This window comes from Elephantulus edwardii, unplaced genomic scaffold (genome assembly GCF_000299155.1).
Source record: "Elephantulus edwardii isolate Elephantulus edwardi_28Jun2011 unplaced genomic scaffold, EleEdw1.0 scaffold00211, whole genome shotgun sequence".
Taxonomy (NCBI): Eukaryota; Metazoa; Chordata; class Mammalia; order Macroscelidea; family Macroscelididae; genus Elephantulus; species Elephantulus edwardii.
The window spans coordinates 3,698,099-3,723,435 of record NW_006399961.1 but is presented as its reverse complement, the minus strand read 5'-3'; the positions used below and the strand labels follow the sequence as shown (position 1 = coordinate 3,723,435).

Genomic DNA, 25,337 nt, shown 5'->3' with positions numbered 1-25,337 from the left:
GATCTCCTGGTGCCCCCCCCCCCCACTGCTAGGCGGCGGCTGGGGCTGCATGATGATAAATGCACTCAGCTTTAAAGCAGATACTTCACAAATCATAACTTACAGATGCTCCAGGACTTTCATGTGGGGAAGACGAATGAGACTTGGGCCGTCTGACTCCGGAGCTGCTGAGGACAGAAAGCCGTGGCCAGGAACCTGGCAAGCCCTGGATGTTAAGTCTCTCACCAACCAAGAGAGGAGCTGATGAGACAGAAAGGGAATTTGGGCCGAGAAGGACCTGCCTATCTGTGCAGAATTTAATGCGTATACCTCCCTCCCCTCAACCTGGCTTCAGGGATTGCCTTTTCTTCCTAACACCTAAAAGCTCCCTGAGTTCAGAGTGAGGACCACTGTTGTTGTTGCAGTTGTTAGGTGCCACTGAGTACAACTCAAAGCGACCCTACAAACGACAATCTGAACCTAATCCTGTGCCATCCTCACAATTGCTGACATACTGGAGCCCACTGCTGCAGGCACATGTCAGTCCATCTAGTTGAGGGTTTTCCTCTCTTTCCCTCCATCTTTCTATGCTTGAAGCTCCAAGGAATAACCTCTCCTAGCACCACGCCCAAAGTTAAGTGAGACAGTTCCGTCACCTTTCGCCTTCAAGGAGCACTCTGGCTGCATCTTCTCCAAGACCATCCATTCTTTTGATAGTCTCCTCTCAAACCCAAAGCTCCTTAGGGTCAGGGGTGACAGCCACTTCTGTTGCGGCCGTTAGGCGGCATCAAGTCAACTACAACTCATAGCGACCCTGTGAACAACAGATCTAAACCCTCTCCTATCCTGTGCTGTCCTCATCATCTCTGATACACTTGAATCGATTGTTGCACTCAACGCATTCTTTCGCTGCCAGCCTGCAAGCTGCTGGTGTGAGGTCCTACTGTGTGCTGGGCTGCATGCTAGGTGCTGACTGCAGGCAGCAGGAGAGGATTGACGAGCGCTGGTTAGAGCTGAGCCCCAGGCAGGATCTCGTGACTCAATCGCTTATCTGAGGCAGCTTTCCAGGAGGAAGTCAGACCAAGACAAGCTGGCGTGGCGTGGGTGCACTCCGTCTGCAGGCAGGAAGTAAACCAGCTGACCCCTCGAGGCCCCCTGAGGGATTGCTGAGTCTGCTTGGGAGACAAAGAGCCCAGTGTGTGCCCAGGTAGAGAGCTCCTTGACCCGACTCATTAAAACACACTCAGGGTCCAGCGAGCCGACAGTTCGCCAGGAGTATACCTCTCCCCCTAACTCGGGTTCCGATCCTTATCTTCTCATGCCTCAATTCTTGCGAAAAATCTCCAAGTTGGCCTCGGTGCTGCGCGTTGGCATGCCAGACGGATGGGCTCACAGCCTGCTGTGGTCAGAGCCTGCTCAGAAGTGCCAGAGGCACCGAGAAGAAGGGTGAAGGGCAAAGTCTCTTGCGTCCACACTGCCAGCGTCCAAATCCTCGCTCTGGTGCTGTGTTTGACTTTGTTGTTGTCAAGTACATCCCATTGTGAGCCTATGAACAACAGATCTGAACCCTGTCCTATGCTGTGCCATCCTCATCATATCTGACACACTTCAGTTCATTGCTGCAATCACTGGGTCAGTCCACCTGGTTGAGCATCTTCCTCCCTTCCACTGACCCTCCACCTTTCCAAGCAGGAGGTCCCTCTCCAAGGAACAGCCTCTCCTAGCCACACGCCCTAAGTATGGAGGCAAAGCTGTCATTTTTGCCTCCAAGGAGCACCCTGTCTGCACTTTCTCTAAGACCTATGTGTTTGTTCTTTTGTTTTGTTTTATTTATTTTTTTATTAATTATAATGAAAGTTTACAAGACTTTAGATTTCCATTCATTCATTGTTGCACATTTTCCCCTGCCCACGCCTTCCCCCAATTCATTCTTCTCTTTGAAAAGTAAAAGTCTTTCATTGTTATACAATCCCTCCCCAAGTCCACTCCACTGTGCAGCCTTCATTCTGGACTGTCATGACATAAAACCTAATCAGATAGCCCTTTTAAACAGTTCTCTCCCTCATCTGTTTCAATGCAGTATACATTATTTATCCAATCTTTCTCAGTCTTCCCTCAACCCTGAGGTCAGTCCCATTTTACAACAGTGGCACCATGCAGCATTTGTCCTTTTGTGACTGAGATATTTCACTCAGCATAATATCCTCCAGGGTTTGTTCTTTTGAGAGATGGCTTTCTTGCTCAGCAACTCTTTTTCTTCTCTGAAGAATGGCATCACAGCAGCAAGGTGATAGGATTAAATCAGCTAATAGGTGGCCGGCATGACACAGAAAGTCTTAGCTGGAGTCTCTAGGTGGTACAAACAATGCACGTGCTGGGCTGCTGATCAAAAGGCTGGCGGTTGGAGGGTATCCACAACAAAGCCATGGAAACAGCCCAAATGTCCAACCACAATCAAATGGATGAAGAAATTATGGTACAGTCACACGATGGAATACTATGCAGCACACAGGAACAATGATTTTGAAAACCAGTACCTCTGACTTGGAAGGGACTGGAGAGCATTAGGCTAAGTGAACTAACTCAGTCCCATGAGGACAAATACTGTATAAGACCATTATTACAGAAATAGATAACTAGTAAAACATGTATGAGGATCTATGGGAGGGAGGGTGGGAGTAGAGGGGTGAGGTGGGGGGGCAGCGGTAATCATAGGTAATAATAGGTTGCACACTTTGATGGGTGGAGGCAGGAGTGGATAAAGAAAATGGGAAAGACCTGGTATGAAAAACAATGTGATTAGGCGGCCGCGGCGGCTGGCGTGGGGCGACTTGGATGCGCCACGGCTTCGGGAGCGGAGGCAGATTGTGCGGGGCTTGAGTTGCTCTAACCCCTCCCCAGAAAGCCATCGCAGATGCTGAGTGCCTGCTCTGCGGTAACCAACCATGTGCGACCGAAAGGCGGTGAACAAAAATGCGGACATGTAGGAGGAGATGCAACAGGACTCGGTGGATTGCGCGACCCAGGCACTGGAGAAATACAACATCGAGAAGGACATCGCGGCCCGCATCAAGAAGGAGTTTGACCAGAAGTACAACCCCACCTGGCACTGCATCGTGGGGAGAAACTTCGGTAGTTATGTGACACATGAAACTAAGCACTTCATCTACTTCTACCTGGGCCAAGTTGCCATTCTTCTGTTCAAATCTGGTTAAAGCATGGACTGTGCCCACACACCCAGTGATCCATCCAACAAGGACTGCAGCCTAAATTCCAAATACCAGAGACTGAAATCTTCAGCCTTGCTAAGAGAACGCCTCCATCTTTGAACCTTTGTTGTGTTTTGTACAGGACCTTCCTCTGTACCAGTTTGTTGTGGTTATAAAGCAATTAGCAAATCAGCTTACATTTGTATTTATTTTCTATCCCATACTTTTCTCTGCCTCATGTTTTTTCTTTCCTCACAATTCATTCCTTTAAAAAATAAATCTGTTGGAGAGAAAAAAAAAAAAGAAAAACAATGTATATAAACTTTTGTAAGTAAATAAGTATAAAATAATTTTTTTAAAAAAAAAGAAAAGTCTTGGATAAATACTTCAAAAAATTCAGTCATTGGAAATCCTATGGAGCACAATTCTACTGTGGCACAAATGACATCACTATGTCTTGGGTTCTACTGGATCAAACTGGTTAAGTATTGGCTGCTATTATTGTCATTATTATTACTCGCATTACCCTGTCCCATGTCATCAATCCTGTCTCCCACAGGGTCCAGCATGAACCCTGCATCCTAATGAACTGATCTGCTCCCCTTTCCCCAGTGTACACGATGAATGCCTTGGACTCTGCCCTTTACCTGAATATCCTGAATTTTAGTCTCGGCAGCCCCAGTCGAGGGGCATGTTCACCAGCATTCATCATCATGGTAACTGAAGGAGAGCTAACAGTCCTCCTCATCCTGCAGGATTCCCCTGGCCATCTTCCTCGTGCCTCTCCTAAAGAGCAGAAGAAAACTGCACAAGCAAAGAATCTCCCGATGGCTGGGCTTGGGGTCTGTTAGCTACAGTACCAGGCAGAGCTGTCAACATCAGGACCAGTCTTGATTCTAAGCCTGTCTTTGAAGGTGTGAACCAAGATGCTCCTTAGAGACACAGATGGTAAAACTGCCTCTCTCATACTTGAGGCATATTGTCAGGAGGGATTAGTCCTTGGAAAAAGATATTATGCGTGAAAAAAAATCGAGGGCCACAGAGAGAGAAGAACCTTAACAAGATGGTCTGACACAGTGACTGCAGCAATGGGCCTGAGCTTATTAGAATGAGGATGGTACAGGACAGGCCAAGGTCAGATCTGTTGTTGATAATGTCACTGTGACTCATCGTCTACTCACCTGCACCTAACAACATCAGCAGCAGCATACCCCTAAGCCCTCAAAAACATCAGCTGTTAAAGAAAAGAGGTTCGAGTCCACCTGTTGCCCCATGGGAGAAGGAAAGGTAATCTCCTCCCATAACGACTTCTAGCCTCAGTAAACCAATGCAGAGATGCTCCGAGTAAGAACTGACTCCATGGCAACTGGCTGGTTTTCTGGTGGTGAATCTTCTTTACGTCTCTATCCCAGCTTTTAACATAATGAGGAACGTCTGACAGACAGTAATAAATCTTCTGAACTGAATAGGACTAGTTTACTGTTTGTCATTACATTTCATCTTTGCTACCAAACTGTTATATTGAAATTGGTTTGAAGACACACAAGAGCAAGAAAAGAAAAGTTTTATATATAATAGTTAATGATTTAGGCAAACTATGAAGGGAGCTCTGGTGGCCTAGTGGCAAGAGGCTGCGCTACAATCCCAAAGGCACATGGTTTGAAGCTACCAGCTGCTCCAAAGGAGAAGGATGGGCACTCTGCTCCTGTGTGATTACCTGCCTCTGAACAGTCAACAGAGAGTCAGCTATGGGTCAATACCAACTCTACAGTACACAACAACAACAAACTGTAAGCGCTTTAAGAGTGAGAACCAAGGCTCACTCTGCTGTCATCAGTTATCACCGAATAAACTCAACTTGTGGAGAACCCACGTTTGCAGAGCAGAACTGCTCCACGGGGTATTTCAAGTCTGTGAGCTTCCAGGAGCCAACTGTCCAGCCTGTATTTCAAGACACCTCAGGTTAAGTTCAAATGGTGGCTAGCAGTCAAGTGATGAACCATTTGCACCTTTCAATGACTCCTTATCTTGATCTAAAAGTCAAAGTCATTGGCCTGTAGTCAGAACAGGCTCATAGCTGAGCCTCAGTGGGGGTTTTCAGAGGCTGTAAACCACACTGGAGGAGACTTACCGTCTCCAACAGAGCTGCTGATGGAGTTGAACCACCGGGTTATCTGTTCAACTCCCAGTGGACTGGAACACCAGAGCTCCTGTCTTACTCTACATACAGTTTATATGAAATGAGTCACAGAAAAAGACCAATCACGTCTCTAGGCCTCACCCAGTCACTTAAACACTGTGGGATTTCAAAAAAGTCACTTAACTTCCCTGTGCTGTACTTTCCCCACTTTGATCATGACTAGGTCAGACCACAAGTTTGCTGTGGTCCCTTCTCCTCTAAACCTGGCCTTGGGACTGAGCTGCAGCTTGGCACTTAGAGTTCCTATGCCTGGTCCATCCGAACACCTCTGAGCCCAGCAGGCTGCCTACTAAGTGGCAATTCTTGTCTATGGTTTTCTAGTTCAAGGCTATGAATAATTTTTGCACAGTGCTTAAACACCCATTTTTGGTCAAATCACTATACTAGCATCCTGATAGTGGGGCCGGGGGCGGGGGATCCCACTCCACAGCCAGCCCTGCACTTTGTTCCCAGATACTCACCTGCTGCTCACAGGCACTGGCACCTGGCACCTGGCAGCTGGGATGGAAAGAAAGTGGAACTTGGCCCTTCGGGGGTCAGGTGGTCACATGACACTTCCTCCCCCAAAAGTCTGTTGTTTTTGCTTTGTTGGCAATGATTCATGAGGGCTGAAGGTCCAGGGAACCGAGCTCAAACAAGACGCAGGCCTGCACTCTGACCTTTCAGTCCTGCCCAGAATTGTATCAAAACAAACGGTGTCTACTGAGCAAGGTCTGATCTCAAGACCTGAGAAATGCATTCAGATCCTATCGGAATCAAGTCATTATCCTGGCTTCCTGTGGGCACACTTCTCTAATTAACCAAGCATGTAGTTAATTGCCCTAAGAGTTGATGGGTCTCATTAATGGTGCTTCACTGGCAGTCTTAAAACTTAAATATGCCTAAAATGGAGCTGAAAAAGTCTTCTGGAGGAGAGGCTCACGTTGGCCAAGTTCTCCTCTAGCCTTTATAGAGATGTTTTCACTTGATTCTCGTAGGCCTGTGAAATTGAGACTCTTACCAGGCGCATTTCACAGAAGTTGAGGTATCCAGCAGTGACAAAGCCCAACCAAGTAGCCCAGGTAAGTCATCTGCAAATAACTGAAGCCTGTGAACACCTCAGTGGCAGGTGTTAATGTCGGCAGCCAGCCACTGTGAGTGGGCCCTTGTCTTGAGAAGCAGCAAGGGCTACAAGAATCCTTTTGACTGGGAAGCCTTCAGTAGTGAGGTCTCCCAAATTCAGCGTGATGTATCTTTGACTTGTTCTCACCACTGAAGGCTTCACTGTGGTATAAACTCAGCTGAACTATACTTTGTTCCCTCAATGGGGGGGTGTAGGTTTTTTCAAAGTTGGGAGATGGTGATCCTAACTACTGTTGAATGTCTCTGTTTTGGGAAGGTTTAATACAAAACTAAAAAAAAGGAGATATAGGGGGCAGGAGAATCCTTTTGACAATGAAGAGGGGAGGGCACTGGGCCACAAGGAAGGTTAGACCACACCTAGGACCACACCTAAGGCTAGACCATGCCTAGGACCTCTGACTCCAAGCTCCAGACTCTGCAACCCTCTCCTGAGCTCCCTTTCAGAATTGAGAAAGAAGATGCTATTGTGTTGTGTTGTGTTTCATTCACACGTGTAATTAACAGCTTCCTCCCATTTTTAAAAAAGAAAATCTCTCATCTCCAAGAGAGGTTCCTGCTTTTCACACGAGGGTCGGTTTGCAGGTACCATGAAGCTGCCTGACAGCCAGCACAAAGACTCCAGCCAGTTGCACTCTCACGGCCGGCTGTAGCCCCATCTCCTCCTGAGATGCTTGCTATGAAGGAGGCTGGCACAGATAGAAATACAACGTCACCGCAGAATTCTACTCAAGTACCAAAAAGGCTGGCAAACAGGGGCTCAATTGCCCTAGCTGCACCCCAAAAGCAATGCTGCTTACAGCATCACTTAAGGGGCCCTGGTGGCACATGGTTAAAGCAACCAACTGCTGACTGCTGGATTGGCAGTTTGAACTCATCAACTTCACTGTAGGAAGATGCGACTGTCTACTTCCACAAATATCACAGCTTTGGAAATCCTCTGAGTCCATGCACTCTGTCCTGTCGGGTCACTGCCGTTATACACTTTTTGTTGTTGTTTTTCTGTTTTTAATTATTCTTTTTTAGGGAAAGTTTATAGAAAGGCTGTGAGATTATTAAGAAAGCTATTATTTAGAAAGGCTCTTAGATTATGAAGAGAGCTCAGATGGCATAGTCTGTAGAGAGTTGCGCCGTCAACCCAAGCACCATGCTACTCCGGAGGTTCAAATCCACCAGCCCACTCTGAGGGAGAGAGATGGATACAATTGTAAAAAAAAAACCTGCTGGAGGGCTTAGCTATGTGCTAAAACGTGTTTAGTGCCTCATTAGAACCCAGAAAATAAAACCCTAGTTCATACTTGATGTGAAATTTTCATGCTACTCCTGACAGAATCTGAGTCACTAGCACTATCTGTGCAAGAACAACTTGCTGACTAATTTTATGTTGTTTTATTTTCGGTTCAGCCTCACAAAGGGAATTTTTTACCTGGAAATTCGTGCTTATGATCTTATACCATCTGTGAGCTGGGCTCTCAGTGCGGGGGGGATGGGGGGGCAGGATGCAGGGCCAAGGACACTTGCATTGCATCTCGGTCTTCCCATCTGTTTAACACAAGCTTCCCCCAGATGATACTCCTGGCATTCTAAGCTTATCTGTCAAGGAGAAGCAGCCCCATGAATAAACGAAGCCATTTGGAGATTGCCAGTTTCTGGGCCTGCATCTGCTGCCAGATTCCAAATCTTTACCTAATTTTTTTTTATTAAAGCAAGAATTTTCGGTGAAATGAAAGCACAATGGGAAATAACTAGGGAAGAACAATAACAAGGCGAATTTAAGTCTTGAGACTGAGAAATGAGCTTCTTCTGTTCTCAGGGCTCCCCCTAGTGGCCATTTGGCTAAATCCTGATGGAATGTTCAGGATTTCTGCAAATAAAGGATCAAGATGCCCAGGGAAAGAGGAAGGCAGGTTCCCTGCCTAGGGATCCAAGTCCCTTCCACTCTTATCCTTAGCTCAGGAAGCCAGAAAAAAGGCCTAACAGGAAGCCCCACTGAAGCTAGGAAAGACATTTACACTAAGAAAAGATGGCATTCTTTCAGAGGATTTATTTACAGCAGCTCTCTGCATAAATGAGCATTTTGGAGTGTCCCTTTTGACAAGATGCCAGCCACACCTTTACCACTCAGTCCCTCAGATGCTCACACCCTTAACCTGCAGCTTGGATCTCCTGGATCTGTTTTTCATTATTCCTCCATCCAGCTTCCCTGCACACAGATTCCTCAACACCTATTAGGAAGGACGTCATGAGTGAGAAGCCGCTTTGCTTAGTCAGCCTGGGGGACATGCACAGCTCCTCAGAAGAAAGGCATGAATGAAGTACATTTTCCTCAGCCTCTTCTTCCACAAACTGGAAGTGTGTTCACTGGGGGGACATCATGAAAGCCCATCATAGCTTTAAAATTGTCAGCCTACCCCCCCCCAAAAAAATTAAAAATGGGCACCTGCCCAGGGTGCATTTTCAGCTACTCCCTTGCTCTAGAATTTATCACTGAGGCAGCTCAGAAATATATGTACAACGTCTCCAATTTCTAATTAACTGAAAACAGACTTTTTCTTTCAAGCAATAGAATAAAATGATGTCAACCAAACCAGCGAAGCTGAGAAAATGAGGGCGTGTTCAGATTCTTCAAAACACTGATAGAGGCAGATATTAAAGAACTAAGGAAGGGGTTTGAACTTAATTGATAGTGCCTCATTTCCTCCACACAGCTGTCCTCCAGCAAAAGCAAAAGAAAAAAAAATCAACATCATCCTACAACTTCACTTGACAGTTCATTTCGCTTTTTCCCTGTGGTCATCTGCAAAGTTTATAAGCAAGCTGGGGCCCCGAAACACCCCTCCAAAGTGCACACAAGGAACCCCATAATTAGTTCCTTACTTATGCCCTAAATCGATTAAAATACATCTGATCTGCTTTAAACCGGAGAGTTGTGTTCATTCTCTGCCACACACCACACAAAGTCTTTCTGCAACAGTCAGACACTTTGAAACCAACCCCCTGGCCACAACCAGGGTGGATTTCAAGGGCGTGCTGTGCAGTAAAGAGAACTGACAACAAACTCAGGCTGAGATGGGAGGCAGAAACCCCAAGGCGCTGTGTAAATAGTGGCTGGACCCTGGCAGGGTTTCACCTGGCACCAGGGTGGCTGGGCCAGACCCCTGAAGCAATTTAGAAGCCCTGCAGCTTTGGACCTGAAATGCAGGGTCGGCTTCAACTCTGTGTCTTGCTGGTTGCACATAACCACGGGAAATTTCATCCTCCCTGAAGCCCCGACACAAACTGTCACAGCCCTCAGGCTTGCCACAGCCTTTTTTTTTTTTTTTTCATCCTAACACTAGCTCCTAAGTCCTCCCCTCTCTTGCTGCCTCAGCGGCATCAGGGAGCCCATCTGGTAGGATGCTGAGAAGTGTGTGGGTAGATGGGTGGGTGGCTGGGTGGGTGGGTGCGGGGGACCGCATTCGCCTACAACACACGGGACTTGGGGGGCTGAGCTAAGGAGGTGGATCTGTAAGGAGTTGGAGAAAGGAGATATATCTAGGATATAATCTGAATGTGTGCCGGCAAGGGAGACCCCGACACTCCCATTGCTGCGAAGTGTTTGCAAATCATAAACACTACTTTGCTGCTTGGATCAAAAAAATAAAAACCCCAAAATATGTGCAGACAGGATGTAACAAGTGTTTAAGGAGAGAGGCACGCCTGAGTCACGGGGTGCCGGGGGAAGAGTGAGGAGTCTGTCTGTGGGTTCCCCGGGAACCCCCCTCTCCCACCAGCTCGCTAATGCGCGCACAAACCCCGCACGGCGCACCCTCGGTCCCCCCAGCCGCGCTGTCTAGCCGAACGCCCGCAGGACTCGCTCACTCACCACTCGGCCTGAAAACCTCTCGGTGGCCCTCTTGACTTTGCCATAGGTGCCTTTGCCCAGGGTCTCCTGCAGCTCATAGCGGTGCTTCAAGTTGTGCTTGTGATGATGCCGCTTCACTCCGTGTGGCTTCCTGGGCTCCGAGACCGCCGCCGCCACCACCGCCGCGGCCGCCTGCGCGGGGACCACAGTCGCCCCGGCTGCTGCCTCCGGAGGCGAACCCGGCGCCCCGGACCCCAAGTCAGGACCGTCCCCCGCCACCGCGGGCGCCACGGCCCCCTCCATGTCCAAAGGCGGGCAGACGGCAGGGAGAGGGCAGGAGCGGGACGATCGAGAGTGTCGGGGTCCCCGCCGAGGGAACGCGGGGTGCGCTCAGGGTCGCCCCCGCAGCATCTGGGGAGGCGGTCGGGCTGGCGCTCAGTAGCGGCGGCGCGGACGGCACATCTGGCGGCGCCGCGCGCACCGGCCGCGCACCGCCCCCCGGCCGGCGAGCTGCGAGCGGCGGGCGAGGTGGCGGAGGTGGCAGGGGAGGCGGCGGGTGCGCAGGAGGGAGGGGAGAGGGGTGGCTCCCGGCGCCCGAGGGGAGTGTTATGAGCGCGCCGCGCCCCCCACCCCGAGCCCTCCCCGGGAGGACGGGCCAACGGGCGGGGGCGGGCTGGGGGGCGCGGCCCGGGGCTTCCCCACCCCCCTCCTCCCCGCCCCCACCGGCCCCCGCCCCGCGCCGGGCCACCCGCCGGGAGGGGGAGGAGAGCGTGTCGGGACTCGCCCTTTGTGCGCGCTCCTCGGGGCCGCGGCTGCCGCTGCCGGGGCTTTGTCTTCCCTCGGCGGGGCCGGGGCCGGGGTCCCCTCGCAGCGCCCCTTCCCTGGGCTCGCCGCCTCCGCTACCGCGGGCCCTCCGCCACCGCTGGCTCTTCCGATCTTTCGGCCTCCCTTCCTGCCGGCGCCCGGGCGGTGGCGGCTCCAGGAGCCCCGGGGCCGGGGACTCGGGAAGGCGCCTCCGGGGCTCGATCGCGCTGTGGCCGGGGGCGCCAGGGGTCCGGGCTCGCCTTCATGGTTCCGAGGTGTTGCCGCGGCCGCCTGGCCGGAGTGGGGGAAGGGAGGCTGGTGTTGGGTTACAGGCGGGGAGTCGCAGCCCGCACCTCCGCCTCGCGGGGCCTGCCACTGCCGGGGAGCTCTGCTCCCCCAGGTTCCCGGGGGTGCCGCAGTTGGGGTCCCCGCGCCCTGTTCGCAGGACGGAGTCGGGGACAGGGAGGCCCAGGGGCTGGACCCGCGGCCCGCAGGCCCAGAGACACTCGCCGGGACGCCACCTGGGAGAAAGGGAAAGTTGGGGCGTGGAAAAGATGGGGCCCTGGGACGCAGGATTCTCATCAAAGGCCGCCATCGAAGGTGGGCAAACCGGCGGCCCCAGGCGGAGGCCTTCGGAGCACCCCCTCTGAGGAAGAGGAGGCGACTTGCAAGGCCTCCTGGCCCTTCCGAGCCTTCCTGTCCCTGGAAGGGCCAGGGCCTGCGTCCCCGGGCCTAAGCTTGTACCATGGAGGGGACCCACAATCTTCCCCACTGCCGGAAAGCCCCTCCAAACGCAACAAGGCTGCCCCCATTAGGCCAAGAGGAGGCAAAGAAATTTAAGGAGGAAAGTCAGAATAAAAGGCCTGGGGGTGTTTTTCCATTTTTAAAGTAAGTGATGCAATATATCAGACTGGGAGAGCAAGAATGAGGTCTGTCTGTGAGGCGTCTGGGTGGTTCTGTGTTTTCTAACCAGTGAACCCAAGTAGCTAGCCCTCAGCTTCTTCATCCCTCTGCCTTCCTGCTGCCTTCACTCCTGCCTGCCCTTTATCGCCTTACTCCAGACTCTGGCAACATTAGGGACTCCCCCTGCACCCTCATCCCGCTGCCAGGACAAGGCCCTGGAACCCTACCTCGCTCCCCTGCCTGCCCACTGGCCTCCACCCGGCTCTGTCCAGGCCTGTCTCCATCTCCCTGTGATTTTGGTCAAATGAATTAACCTCCCAGAGCTTCCGTTTCCTCACCTTAAAATGGGACTGGCATCAGGGTTGAGGGAAGACAGAAAAGGAGGGGAGGAATGATGTAAATATATTTCCTTGAAACAGATGAAGGAGAGAACTGTTTAAAAGGGGTATATGAATGGGTATTCTTGTCATTACAGAAGTCCAGAGTAAAGGCTGCACGACTTGGGGGGAGGGATTGCATAACAATGAAAGAATTTTTCTTTCTTTTCAAGAAGAGTGAATTTGGGGGAGGGGCTAGGCAGGGAGAAAATGCAACAATGAATGATTGGAAGTCCTAAGTCTGTAAACTTTCATTAAAATTAATTTTTTTTAAAAATGGGGTTTGCGGTTAAGTGGACACTTCATAGCAACCATGTAATAGGAAAGTCAAGAACTGCTATATAGGTTTCCTGGGCTGTATAATCACAGAAGCACATCACCTTGTCCTTTTTCCCAAGGAACTTCTGAGTAAGTTGAAACCACCCAAACTTTCACTCTGCAGTTGAACACTTAACCATTGTACCATGAAACTTAAGCCAAAACAGCACTGTTGTAAAATTGATTCTGATGCATAACAACTTTATAGGACAGTAGAACTGCCCCATTGGGCTTGCAAGACGATAGATCTTTTACAGATGCAAAATGCCTCATCCCTCTCCCAGGGAGCTGGTTCTGCTTTTGAATTACCTCTGGTGGCTAAGTTGTAAGGAGCTGCACTGCCAACACAAAGGCATTCCGTTCAAATCCATCCACTGCTCCATGGGAGAAAGATGGGCAGTCTCCTCTCATGCAATATACTGCCTCTGAAAATCTACTGAGTCAGTTCCAACCTGATGGTACACAACCACCACCACCATCTTTTGATTAGGATTTCAATGGTCATGCCACTACACTACCAGGGCCCCTAAATTGTGTACTGGAAGCACTGTGGTACATACAGGTAGAGAGCTTGTATGTGTGGAATGGGAAAGCTGTGCCCCAAATACTTTCTTCCTGGTTTCCTACCAGGGCCATGATGGGAGGCCACTACCCCATCCTCCTGAAGTTAGATGTCTTGTGTGCTTTGCTTGGACCAGTGGAATGTGAACAGGGTATTGATGCCAGGTGGAAACTTTTAAGAGTTTATCAGTAAATCATTACGGGGTTTTTCCTATCTTGACACTCACCGGAGTGTCAGAGATGGAGCCTTCTCAATTTTAGATCCCTGAATAAGGATAACACAACCCCCAACCGACCTGCATTGGAAAAGAAGAGTGAATGAACAGAAAACTTGTGGTATTAAACCACTGATATTTTGACAATATTTGACATTGTTTGTTACTGTTCTACCAAAGTAGCTTATTTGGACTATGATGTAATTTTTAAGTGACTAGCACTTCATTTTTGTTGGGTCAATATTTTGGAATGACTAGCTGAATAGTTGTCATTGAGTTGCTTCCAACTAGGCCAACATAGGAAGCTTGGGTAGCCTAGTAACTTGTGCTGCCAACCCTAACTCAGGTGGTTCGAATCCACTAGCTGCTCTGAGGGAGAAAAGTAAAAACCTCACTGGAGGGTCAGTTCTATGTCGGTTCTGACTCATAAGCAATGAGTGTTAATATGGTCAACCTTACACAAAACTGTATGAAACGGTGCTTGAATCTACATTGTCTTCACAATTGTTGCCATCTTCAAGTGCCTCACCATCGTACTAAGGTCTTGTTTTGGCTTCTGGGCCTTCTGTTTCCCCACACATGGTGTCCCTGAGCAGTTTGACCTTCAATGGTCAAACAGTGGTGTGCCTGCCAACATCACAGGACGATATAATAAGAAGGACTGCTTGATGGTTAGCTAAGTGAATAGACCGATAGACCGTGAATATGCAGATGCTGTGTTAGGGCCTCAGTGATGTGGTAGACAAAGCTTTGGGCTCCTGACCCAAAGGTGGTTTAAATCTACCAACCAGTCCGTGGGAGAAAGATGAATAATCTCATCCCATGCCATTTACTGCCTCTGAAAACCCGCTGGAGGGTCAGCCATGACTTGGTTACTATTACTATTCAATGGAACATAATAACAACAGCCACTCTGCAGGAGGAGGAGACAGCATGTTCCCATAACAATTACAGCCTCAGAAACCTTATGCGGCAGGTCTAGTCTGGCCTATAGGGTCACCGTGGATTGTAACTGGCTCAATGGAGGGGGTGAGGGGGGTACTCTCCATATATTATCTAAAATCATCCACTATTCTAAAAAACAATCTTTGATAATCTTCACATTCTGTTGGATCGCCTTTCTTGGGAATGGGAACAAATAAGGATCTCTTCCAGTCATTCGGGCCAGGCAACTGTCCTCCAAATTTCCTGGCATATATCTCATGCAACCAAAACATTGTTAAAGGTCATCCAAAAATGGCTAGAAAAATACACAGACAGAGAACTGCCAGAAGTTCAAGCTCTGTTTAGAAGAGGCCGTGGCACTAGGGATATAATTTCTAATTCCAGCTGGATCCTGGCTGAGAGCAAAGAATACCAGCGGAACGTGTATTTGTGTTTTATTGACTATGCAAAGAATCTTTTGAATGTGGATCATAACAAATTATGGCTAACATGGAGAAGAATGGAAAACCCAGAACACTTAATTGTGCTTATGTCAGACCTAGACCAAAAAGCTGTTGTGGGAACAGATCAAAACTACATGGTTTAAAATTTAAAAAAGTGTGTATTAGAGTTGTATTATTTCTCCAGACCTATTCTGTATGTGGAGCAAATCATTCGAGAAGCTGCACCCTGTGAAAAAAATGTGGCATCAGAATCAGAGGAAGACTCATCAACAACCTACATTATACAGATGATACCAGCTTGCTTACTGACAGAAGAACTTAAATCACTTGCTGCAGAATATCAAACACTGCAGCCTTGTAATATGGATTATTATATCTCAACATCAAGAAAACAAAAATTCTTACCTGTGGACCAATAGGCAACATCATGATAGATGGAGGAAAGAAATTAAAATCATCAACAACTTTATCTAGTTGGATCCACAATCAACAGCCTTGATCTCAGCAGTCAGAAAATCAGGAGACATAATACATGTTTAGTCTGCTGTCAAGAACCTCTCCAATTACTAAGGAGCAATGATGTCAGTTTGAAGACATCTGTTTGTGTGCCTGATTGAGGACATTGTCTTTTCAGTCCCTTCAGTCCCTTGCTGTGCTTCTGGGAGCTGAACAATAATGATGCCTGAAGAAGACTCTATGCCTTTGAGCTGAGGTGTTGGAGAAGAATACTGAATAGCCACGGACTGCCAAAAGAACAAACAGATATGCCTTGGAGAAAAAAACAACCAGAGTGCTTCTTGGAGGCAAAGCTTCATCTCACATCCTAACATGTTGCTAGGAGAGCCTGGTCCTTGGAAAGGGACATAAAGCTTGGAAAGGTGGACAGTCAATGAAAGAAAGGAAGATCCTCAGACTGGGTTCCCATAGTGACTGCAGCAATGGGCTCAGGTATGTCAGAAATTATGAAGATGGCATAGGATAGGATAGAGCTCAGATGCACAGGGTCGCTATGAGTTATACTTAACTCGACGGCACCTAACCACTAAAAAGAAATCCCAGAGTGGCACAGAGTTATGTGCTTGACTACTAGCTGAAAGCTTGAAAATCCACACAATACTCACACAAATGCACGTCAGAAGCAGAGCCAGATTACCGACTGAGCAGTGTACACACAGCTGTACCACCCACCAGTCTACAGAACACAGTTTCACTCACTCTTCACTACGTCAAAGTGAGAGAGGTCCCTCCATCGCCTCGGTAGTACAGTTACTGGTTACTGTTGATCAACTATGTCTGCATTCTTGGTCATGAATGAGAAACTTCTGTTGCTTAAGAGGGAAAAATACTTTGCTGTTGAGTCATTTCTGACTCAAAGCAACTGTACGTGTCCCAGAAGAGAACTGTAGTTTGAGGGTTTGCTTGACTGAGTTTTGTCGTTATTGTTGAGCACTGTTGATTGGAACGGCTGATCCTCCAGCGAATTTTATCTCAGAGGCAGTAAGTTGCACAGGAGATAACCCATCTTTGTCCCAAGGAGCTGCTGGTGGCTTCGAACTGCATACTTTTGAGTTGGCAATACAATTCCTTATCACTAAGCCACCAGAGCTCCCAGGTGCCTCTGGGTGGTCCCCTCAGTTAACAAACAAGTAGTTTCACCCCTTGCATCCTCAAGTACTCCCCTGTCATTTAAAACTCCTCAAAATGGGAGGATTTCTTGGTTAATACAGCTGTATTACCAGATTAACACATATAGTTGGCACGAAGTCTGTATTCACTCATAAAAAGTAAAGTGGATGATTATAGTAGATATCTAAGTAATTGGAACCAAAACGCCACTTTTCTCTATCTACTTGCTGATTCAAGGAGAAAGCTGTTTACTTGGGACTTGAGTGGCATAAACACTTTGCATATGACTAGTTGCCAAAAAATGACTAGCAGCCTAAATATTGACAGTTCAAACCCATCAAGCAGCACCAGTGAAGAAAAGCCAGGCAATCTACTTTCAAAACCATTGTTGCTGTCATCGTTGTTACTTACAGTCAAGTCAGAACTGACCCACAGCTGACCCTCCAGCTGATGTGCAGAGCCTGTAAGTCACACAGGAGAAGACTGCCCCCCTTTCTCCAACCGAGCAGCTACTGGGCTCGAACCGTCTGACTTTGGGTTGATAATGTGACTCCTTACTCACTGGACCACCGCAGCTCCCTTCTACAAAGTTTTGTGGCTGTTGTTAGGTGTTGTCGAGCTGACTATGATTCACGGAGACCCGATGAACAACTGAACCTTACCCTCCCTGCACCAGCCTCAAGATATCCGTCATATGTTGTTGTTTCTGTTGTTGTGTGTCATTGAGTTGGAACCAACCCATCCATAGCTGAGCCTCCAGTGGGCTTTCAGGGGCAGTAAATCACACGGGAGGAGACTGCCGATCCTCCCACAGGGCAGCTGACTGCCCATCCTTGTCCCATATATGCTAATATAGGAATAGTCACGTATTACAGCCTAGAAAAGCCTTTTATAGCAGTTCTGCATGGCACATGGTGGAGGGAAAGGAACTGAGTTGACATTGACTTGACAGCAGTGGGCTTGGGGTTTGGTTTTCATTGTTGTTGTAGTAGTCATTTTTCTGGAGTTTTCTTTTGATTGTTCCTGTGTTACAAGTATAAAGCATCAGAGGAGAGGAGTAGACAACAGTCACAAAACAGTAGGGAACAAATATACCCATTCACCAACTATACACCAAGCATCTGGGGCTGAGGATGGAGATGGAACGAAACAGGCAGGGGCCCATCCTTACAAGATTTCCAGTTTGAAGTCTTCTTATTAGTATATTATAATGTAACATTATATATATTTTTAATAGTAATATTAGTGTTTAGTATAGCCGTCAGCGGTACAGTCTATATTCTTTGCCAACATTCTAATTCAAGGGCAACAATTCTTCTTCAGTCTTGCTCATTTTCCAGCTTTCCCAGGCATACACTACTGTTGTTGGTAGACACTGTCCAGTCCACTGTGACTCGTAGTGAGCCTCTGAACAACAGATCTGAGCTGCGCCCTATCCTGCACCATCCTCCCAGTCTCTGTCACGGTCAAGCCCATTGTGGTGGTCACTTTATCAGTCCAACTCACTGAGGGTCTTTTAGTTTAGTAATCCTCTGTCTTTCTGCAAAGACTGGTTCTTCTTGGAAATATGCCCAAATGCTGCAGCATCATGAGGGTTGGAGAGAAGATTGAGACCGTCAACACCTTCATCTTGCTTGGATCCACAATTAACAACCTTGGTACTAGAAGTCAGGAAATAAGGAGAAGCATTGCACTGGGAAAGTCTTCAGTTAGGGACCTCTCCAAATTACTGAGGAATAATGATGTCAGTTTGAGAACTAAGGTGCATCTGATTCAGGCCATACTCTTTCCAACTGTGAGCTATGCATCTGAGAGCTGTACAGTGAATAAGGATGACAGAAAAAGAATTGATGCCTTTGGGCTGTGGTGTTGGAGAAGAGCGCTGAACATCCCATGGACGGCCAAGAGAATAAACAGGTATGTCTTGGAGAAGGTGTAGGTGGAATGCCCTTAGAAGGCAAGAATGACGAGGCTTCGCCTCACCTACTTTGGGCCTGTTGCTAGGAGGGGCTGTTCCTTGGAGAGGAACATGATGCTGGAAAGGGTGGAGGGTCAGCAAAGGACAGGAAGACCCTCAACCAGGTAGGTAGACATGGTGACTGCTGCAATGGGCTCTTGTGTGTCAGGAAGTGTGAGAATGGCACAGAATAGAACAGGGTTCAGATCTTTTGTTCATACAGTCACTATGAATTGTTCTTGACTCAACGGCACCTAACAATAACAACACGTGAGATGAAATTTCATCATCATTGCCTCTCTAGCAGTCCATGGCATATGTTGCTGCTGTTAGGGGCCACTGAGTTGAGTACAACTCATAGCAACCCTAGGAACAACAATCTGAATCCCATTCTATCCTGTGCCATCTTCACAATCTCTGACACACTTGAGCCCATTGCTGCAGTCGCTCTATCAAACCACCTGGCTGAGGGTCTTCCTCTCGTCACTATCCCTCCCCCTTTCTGATCAAGATTCCCTCTCTAAGGAAACTTGCCCTATTCTGCACCAGCCTCAAAGTCCTGCCAACATGCCCAAAGTACATGAGACTAAGCTTTATCACAGCTTATGTGGTGACTGCAAGATCATGGCTTGGTCAGGCATACCTTAGCCCTCAGAGTGACCTCTTTGATTTTGAAAACTTTAAAGAAGTCACTCATTACAGATTTGCCCAATGCACTATGTCCTTTTATTTCTTGAAGTTGTTTTCATGGATGCTGATTGTAAATCCAAATAATAAAAAATTCCTGGCAATTTCCATGTTTTCTCTGTTTATTATATCGCTCATTAGTCCAGTTATAAGAAGTTGAGTTTGGTTTTTTTCTTGGAGTTAAAGTCAAGGCCATATGAAATCTTCTATCTTCATCAGTAACTACTTCCAGTCCTCTTACAATTAATTGGCAAGCAAGGTTGTGCCATCTGCATAACACAGTTTTTTAATGAGTCTTCCTCCAGCCCTGAGCCCTCCTCCTCCTCCTTCTTCTTCTTCTTCTTCAGGGTAAAAGGATACAACCCTGACACATGATGCCTTTCTTAACTTTCAACAATGCAGGATTTCCTTTTCCTACTCTACTGGCTGCCTCTTGGTCTATGTACAGGTTCTTCATGAACATAATTCCAAAGCAAAACTCGAGTGTCCTGGAATTTCCATTCTTCACAATGTTATTCATCATTTGTTACATTCCACAAAGTCAAATTCCTCTGTATCATCAATAAACACAGGTAAACATTTTCTGGTATTCTCTTTTTTCAGCCAAGAGCCATCCAGGGTCAACAAGGACATCTGATATCCTTCTTTCCACATAGTTTTCCGTATCCAGCTTGAGTGTCTGGCATTTCCCTATCAGTGCACCACTATGACTGATTTTTCATTATTTTCAGCAAAACTTTACTTGTGATAGTAATAATATTGCTCAATAATTTCCACATTCTTTTAGATCAAATGCGGATCGTTTCCAGTCAGTTGGCCATGTGGCTGTCTCCCAGATTTACTGACAAACAGGTTTGTCCTGGACAGGGTGAAGCTGGGCTGCTCCTTGGAGTCAAGGATTCTGACGCTTCATCTGACATACTTTAGACATGCTGCAAGAAGGGACCAATCCTTGGAGAGAGACATCATATTTGGGAGAATGGAGGGACAGGGCAGGAGAGCAAGACCCTCAATGAGATGGATCAATTTAGTGATTGGGGTGGTGGGAGTAAGTGTGTCGGAGACAGTGAGGTTGGCACAGGATAGAGCAGGGTTTAGGGCTCTTGCATATAGGGTTGCTATGAGTTGCAAGCGACTCAACGGCATATTATAAAAACAACAAGCACTTCTGGCATTCCATCCAGCAAGCAATTCCTTAAAACTATATCTTTGTCAATGCCTTCAGTACAGTTTGGATTTATTTCTTTCTTAAGTTATATCAATTCCTGATCATATGATGCTTCCTGAAATGAAAATATATATAAAGTGGATTTATAGCCTCTGATAGACTTCCAGCCACCACTCTTCTTTGGGAACTTGGTGGTGGTTGTTGTGGTTGTTATTGTTGTTGTTAGATGATGTTAAGTAATACTTATAGCAATCTTATGAACAACTGACCTTAACCCTGTCCTATCCTGTGCCAACTTCACAATCTCTAACACACTCAAGTCCATTGTTGCAGTCACTGTGTGAGTTCCCCTGGCTGAGGGTCTTTTTTTCCTTTGCCATTCCTCCACCTTTCCAAGAATTATGTTCCTCTCCAAGGAACAGCCTCTTCTAACAACATACCCGAAGTATACAAGACAAAGCTTCATTATCTTTGCCTCCAAGGAGCACTCTGGCTTCACCTTGTCTGTTCTTTTGGTAGTCCATGGTATTTTAAGTACTTTCCTCCAATAACACAGTTCAAAGGCATCAATTTTTCCTCTGTCATCCTTGTTCACTCTCTAGCTCTCAGATGCATAGCAGATGATTAAAAAGACCATGGGCTGAATCAGATGCACCTTAGTCCTCAAACCAACATATTGCTCCTCAGTAATTTGGAGAAATCCCTGATTGACTATTCAATCTTGAGTTGAAATATTTATAAATACCATGGGCAAAATCTTGAATTATTCAGGAACCATTTAAAGAAGATAAAAGGAAGACACAGAATCATTGTCCCCAAAATAATTGGCCAACAGTGAAATATTTCAGGAAATTCCATATGAAATTGCCAATGACAAGGACAGGAGACGTTCAAGCCACATTCAAGGCACTGACAAAAAAATAAGGCCCCAGAAATCAATGGGATACCAACTGACATGTTTCAAATGACAGATGCAGCCCCGGACCTGCTCACCAGTCTATGTCAGGAAATGTGGAGAGCAGCTGCCTGGCCCACCAGCTAAGAGAGCTATATTGTTCCCATTCCCAAGAAGGGCAATCCAACAGGATGGGAAAATTATCAAACAACATCATTAATATCACATGCAAGCAAAATGCTGCTGAAGATCATTCAAAAACGGCTACAAGAGTGCATAGACAGAGAACTGCCAGAAGTCCAAACTGGCTTCAGAAGAGGTCTTGAATGTGGAACAAACACTGAAATTACCTCACAATTCAAAATAGGAACTTAGGGTTTCCCTGTCTGCTAAGAGGTGAGAAAGGCAACAAGGAGAGTGGCTAAGGGTATAAAATCAAAGCCTTCTAGGTTCAAATCCTGGCTCTATCATTTTCTAGCTGTTTGATCTGATGCAACTTCCTCTTTGCTTCCATCTCCTTATCTTTAAAATGGAAATGTAAATATCTAGTAGAGCTTGGTGTAAATATCTTGTAAGCGTGTGGCTGTTAACCAAAGGTTGATAGTTCAAATCTACCTACCAGAATGCAGCATAAAGACCTACAATCTGCTTTTTAAAAAGATTCATTTTGGGAGCTCTGGTGGCCTAGTGGCAAGAAGCTGTACTGCAATCCCAAAGGTACACGGTTCGAATCCACCAGATGCTCTGCCGGAGAAAGAGGACAATCCCCTCCTGTAACAGTCAGATCTGATTTGACGGTACATGCACAAAAAATAATAAAATAAAATTGTTTTTTAAAAAATGATTCATTTTAACTCAATTCCATGCCATTGAGTCAGAACCAACTCATTAGTGTCCTCCAACAGGGTTTGGAGACTGTAAATCACAAGAGAAAGAGACTTCCCACCTGCAGAGCCTTTGGTGGGTTTGAACTGCTAGAGAGAAGTGTGGCCTTAGGGTTAACTGCACAACTTCCAAAGGACTGGGCACCAGAGCTCCATTTTAAGATTACAGACTAGAAAACCCTCTGAGGAAAATGTTACTTGGTTACCCAGGGAAACTATGGGTGAAAATTGACCTGAAGGCATATAAAAATAATATCTACTTGAAAGGCTATCTGTGAAGAGTCAATGAGTTAATGCAAGAAAAGCAAAATGACCAAGAACAGCAGAAGATGGAAAGTGCCACTCTGTAAATGTGGAAGATGATCATTATTTGTCACCTTTCTGCTGGACTTATGTTTTGTATGTATGAAGAGGAAAAGAAGGACCTTTTCCTGGGGGAGAAGAGTGATCACTTCTATCAGGAAACAGAATCACTGGATGCAACTGAAACAATGTAGAATGAGATTCAACTTTTCATTTCTCACCCACTGGGGACTGGCCAATTGGATCTTGTTGGGTTGGTGTCAATTTGGGAATTCACCGTGATACAGGGACGGCCATCAGGACTCTGAGCTTCTGTTGTATCTAGTGCTTCTTGGACAGGTGCCTTCACCTTTAAAGAACAGGATCTTCAGGTGAAAGGGCCCTGCAACCCTGAAGAAGTTCTTCTCCATGTTTTCATCCTTAAGTTCTTTTTTCTTTTTAATTTTTTTATTATTAATTTCAATGAAAATTTACAGGGACTTCGGATTTCCATTCATTCATTGTTGCACTTTTCTCACCTCCCAACCCTACACCCCCACCCCTCCCAGTACACTACCCTCTTGGAAAAGTAAAAGAAAAATTCTTTCATTGTTTTACAATCCCTCCCCCCAGGTCCACTCTACTATGCAGCCTTTGCTCTGGACTCCTGTCATGACAATAATACCTAATCACATATCCCCTTTTAAGTTTTCTCCCTCATCTGTTTCAATTTAGTATATATTATTTAACCCATCTTTCTCAGTCTCCCCCCAACCCCAAGGTCAGTCCTGTTTTACAACAGTGGCATCATGCAGTATTTGTCCCTCTGTGACTAAGATACTTCACTCAGCATAATGTCCTCCAGGGTCACCCATTTTGAATAATATTGCATGAGTTCCTTGTTTTTCAATGCAGCATAGTATTCCATTGTGTGAATATACCACAGCTTCTCTGTCCATTCGTTTGTTGGTGAGCACTTAGGTTGTTTCCAATTCCTTGCTATTGTGAACAAAGCCGCGATAAACATGGGTGTGCATATATTTGCTTGGGTGGCAGTTCTGGTCTCTTTGGGGTATATTCCCAGTAGTGGAATTGCTGGGTCAAATGGCATCTCTATTTGCAACATTTTGAGAAAGCGCCACAGCACCTTCCACAGTGGTTGCACCATTTTACACTCCCACCAACAGTGAATAAGGGTTCCATTTTCTCCACACCCTCTCCAGCATTTGATGTTTGCTGCTCTGTTAAGTTTTGCTATTCTTACTGGGGTAAGATGATATCCCATAGTTGTTTTGAAGTTCTTTTTTCTTTATATGTGTCAAGTGGCGATGAGGCAAGCCGGTAGCTGGTAGCTGTTCCATCCACTTTGTTTTCTTTGTCCTAAACATAAAGTTGAAAGATAAGGCAGCTTCTTCCTGGGGGAATAGCTCAGCAGGGATTCATCAGAAGGTGTTATTACTGAGACAAGAAGCTGAAATGTGATAAATTTCTGTGTCAACAAGGAGAACTTGGCAGAACTCCAGAGCAAAAGACAGCACAGTGCCGCCTGCAAAGACAGGTCACCAGAGGGCTGTGAAAGCAGACGTGGGGACAGACGAGGCCACGGGGGACGGGCGTGAGGCTCTACATGGTTAGAGCAGAGGAGCCTTTTTGGTTTCATTGAAGTAAAGGGCGGGATTGTTGTTACTGGATTAGGTGCCAGCAAATGACTCCAACCCATAGCAACCCCATGTGGCCGAACAGAACTGCCCCTTTGAATTTTCTGGACAGTAATCTTTCTAGAAGCAGATTACCAGAGCTTCTGGGTGGGTTTGAACCGCTAACCTTCATGTTAGCAGCAAACTGCTTAATTATTGTTCCACCAGGACTCCTTTTGTATGGGGTTAATGAGTGAATTGCAGCGCACAGCAAGCCTATAAAGAAGAGGAGAAGTGCCATAGAAGGTTATCTTTATAGAAGCTGTTTGCCAGATCAGGGTGGCTAGTGACTTCGAACCATCCACCTTTGAGTTAACAACCAAACATTTAAGCATTGCACAACTAGGGCTCCTCTGAGTAGGGCTAAGGGAACATGCAATAAATTCTCTTCTGTATTTCACTCCCTGAATAGTTGAATGCATTCAGAAAGATTAACTAAGTGATTACTTTAAGCCCCTCAGCTACTGACATATTGATTCTCAAAAAACTCATTGCCATCAAGTCAGAACCTACTCATAGCTGACCCTCCAGTGGGTTTTCAAGAGACTGTAAATCACACAGAAGATTATTCATCTTTCTCCGTCAGAGCAGCTGATGGATTTGAACTGAATACCTTTGAGTGTTCTAGAGCAGGTTAATTAAGGCTTTTGTACAGAGGGTCACTATGAGTCGCAGGTGACTCGATGGCACATAACCACCACCAAATCATGAATGCTTGAGACAAGTTTCATCACATATACTTGGACATGGTACTAAGAGAGGCTATTCCTTGGAGAATCCATCCTTCCATCATGCTTAGAAAAGTGGAGGGATGGCTAGAAGAGGAAGACTCTCAACCAGGTAGATTGACACAGTGACTGCAGTAATGGGCTTGAATGTGTCAGATATTGTGAGGATGTCACAGGATAGGACAAGGTTCAGATCTGTTGTTCATAGGGTCACTATGAGTTATATTCAACTCAATGGCACCTAACAATAATTACTACCTTTGAATATACAGAAGAAACAAAAATAAATTCCCAGCCTTTATTGGGTTGGCAGGCCATGAGCCACAGACAAGTTTTACCTTCTATGTGAGGTAAAAGAGAAAGAGGGCCAGCACCTACTCAAGCCCCGTTTCTAGACCTGCTGGGTTGGATAGGAGTAGGAGGAATTACTTCTTGACTTTAGCTGGGAATAAATGCATTCCCTGTGAGGTTAAAAAAAGAGAGAGAGAGAGAGAGA

General features: G+C 46.7%; 1 protein-coding gene across 1 annotated transcript in view; it reads right to left on the bottom strand.

The window, feature by feature from the left end:
- NUAK1 (NUAK family, SNF1-like kinase, 1) overlaps window positions 1–10,755 on the bottom strand; it is a 109,496-nt gene extending 98,741 nt beyond the window's left edge. The window contains exon 1 of the mRNA XM_006897545.1: window positions 10,373–10,755. Coding sequence (XP_006897607.1) covers window positions 10,373–10,654 — 282 coding nt within the window. The 5' untranslated portion in view covers window positions 10,655–10,755. The remainder of the gene's footprint in view (window positions 1–10,372) is intronic.
- Between the last annotated feature and the right edge of the window lie 14,582 nt (window positions 10,756–25,337).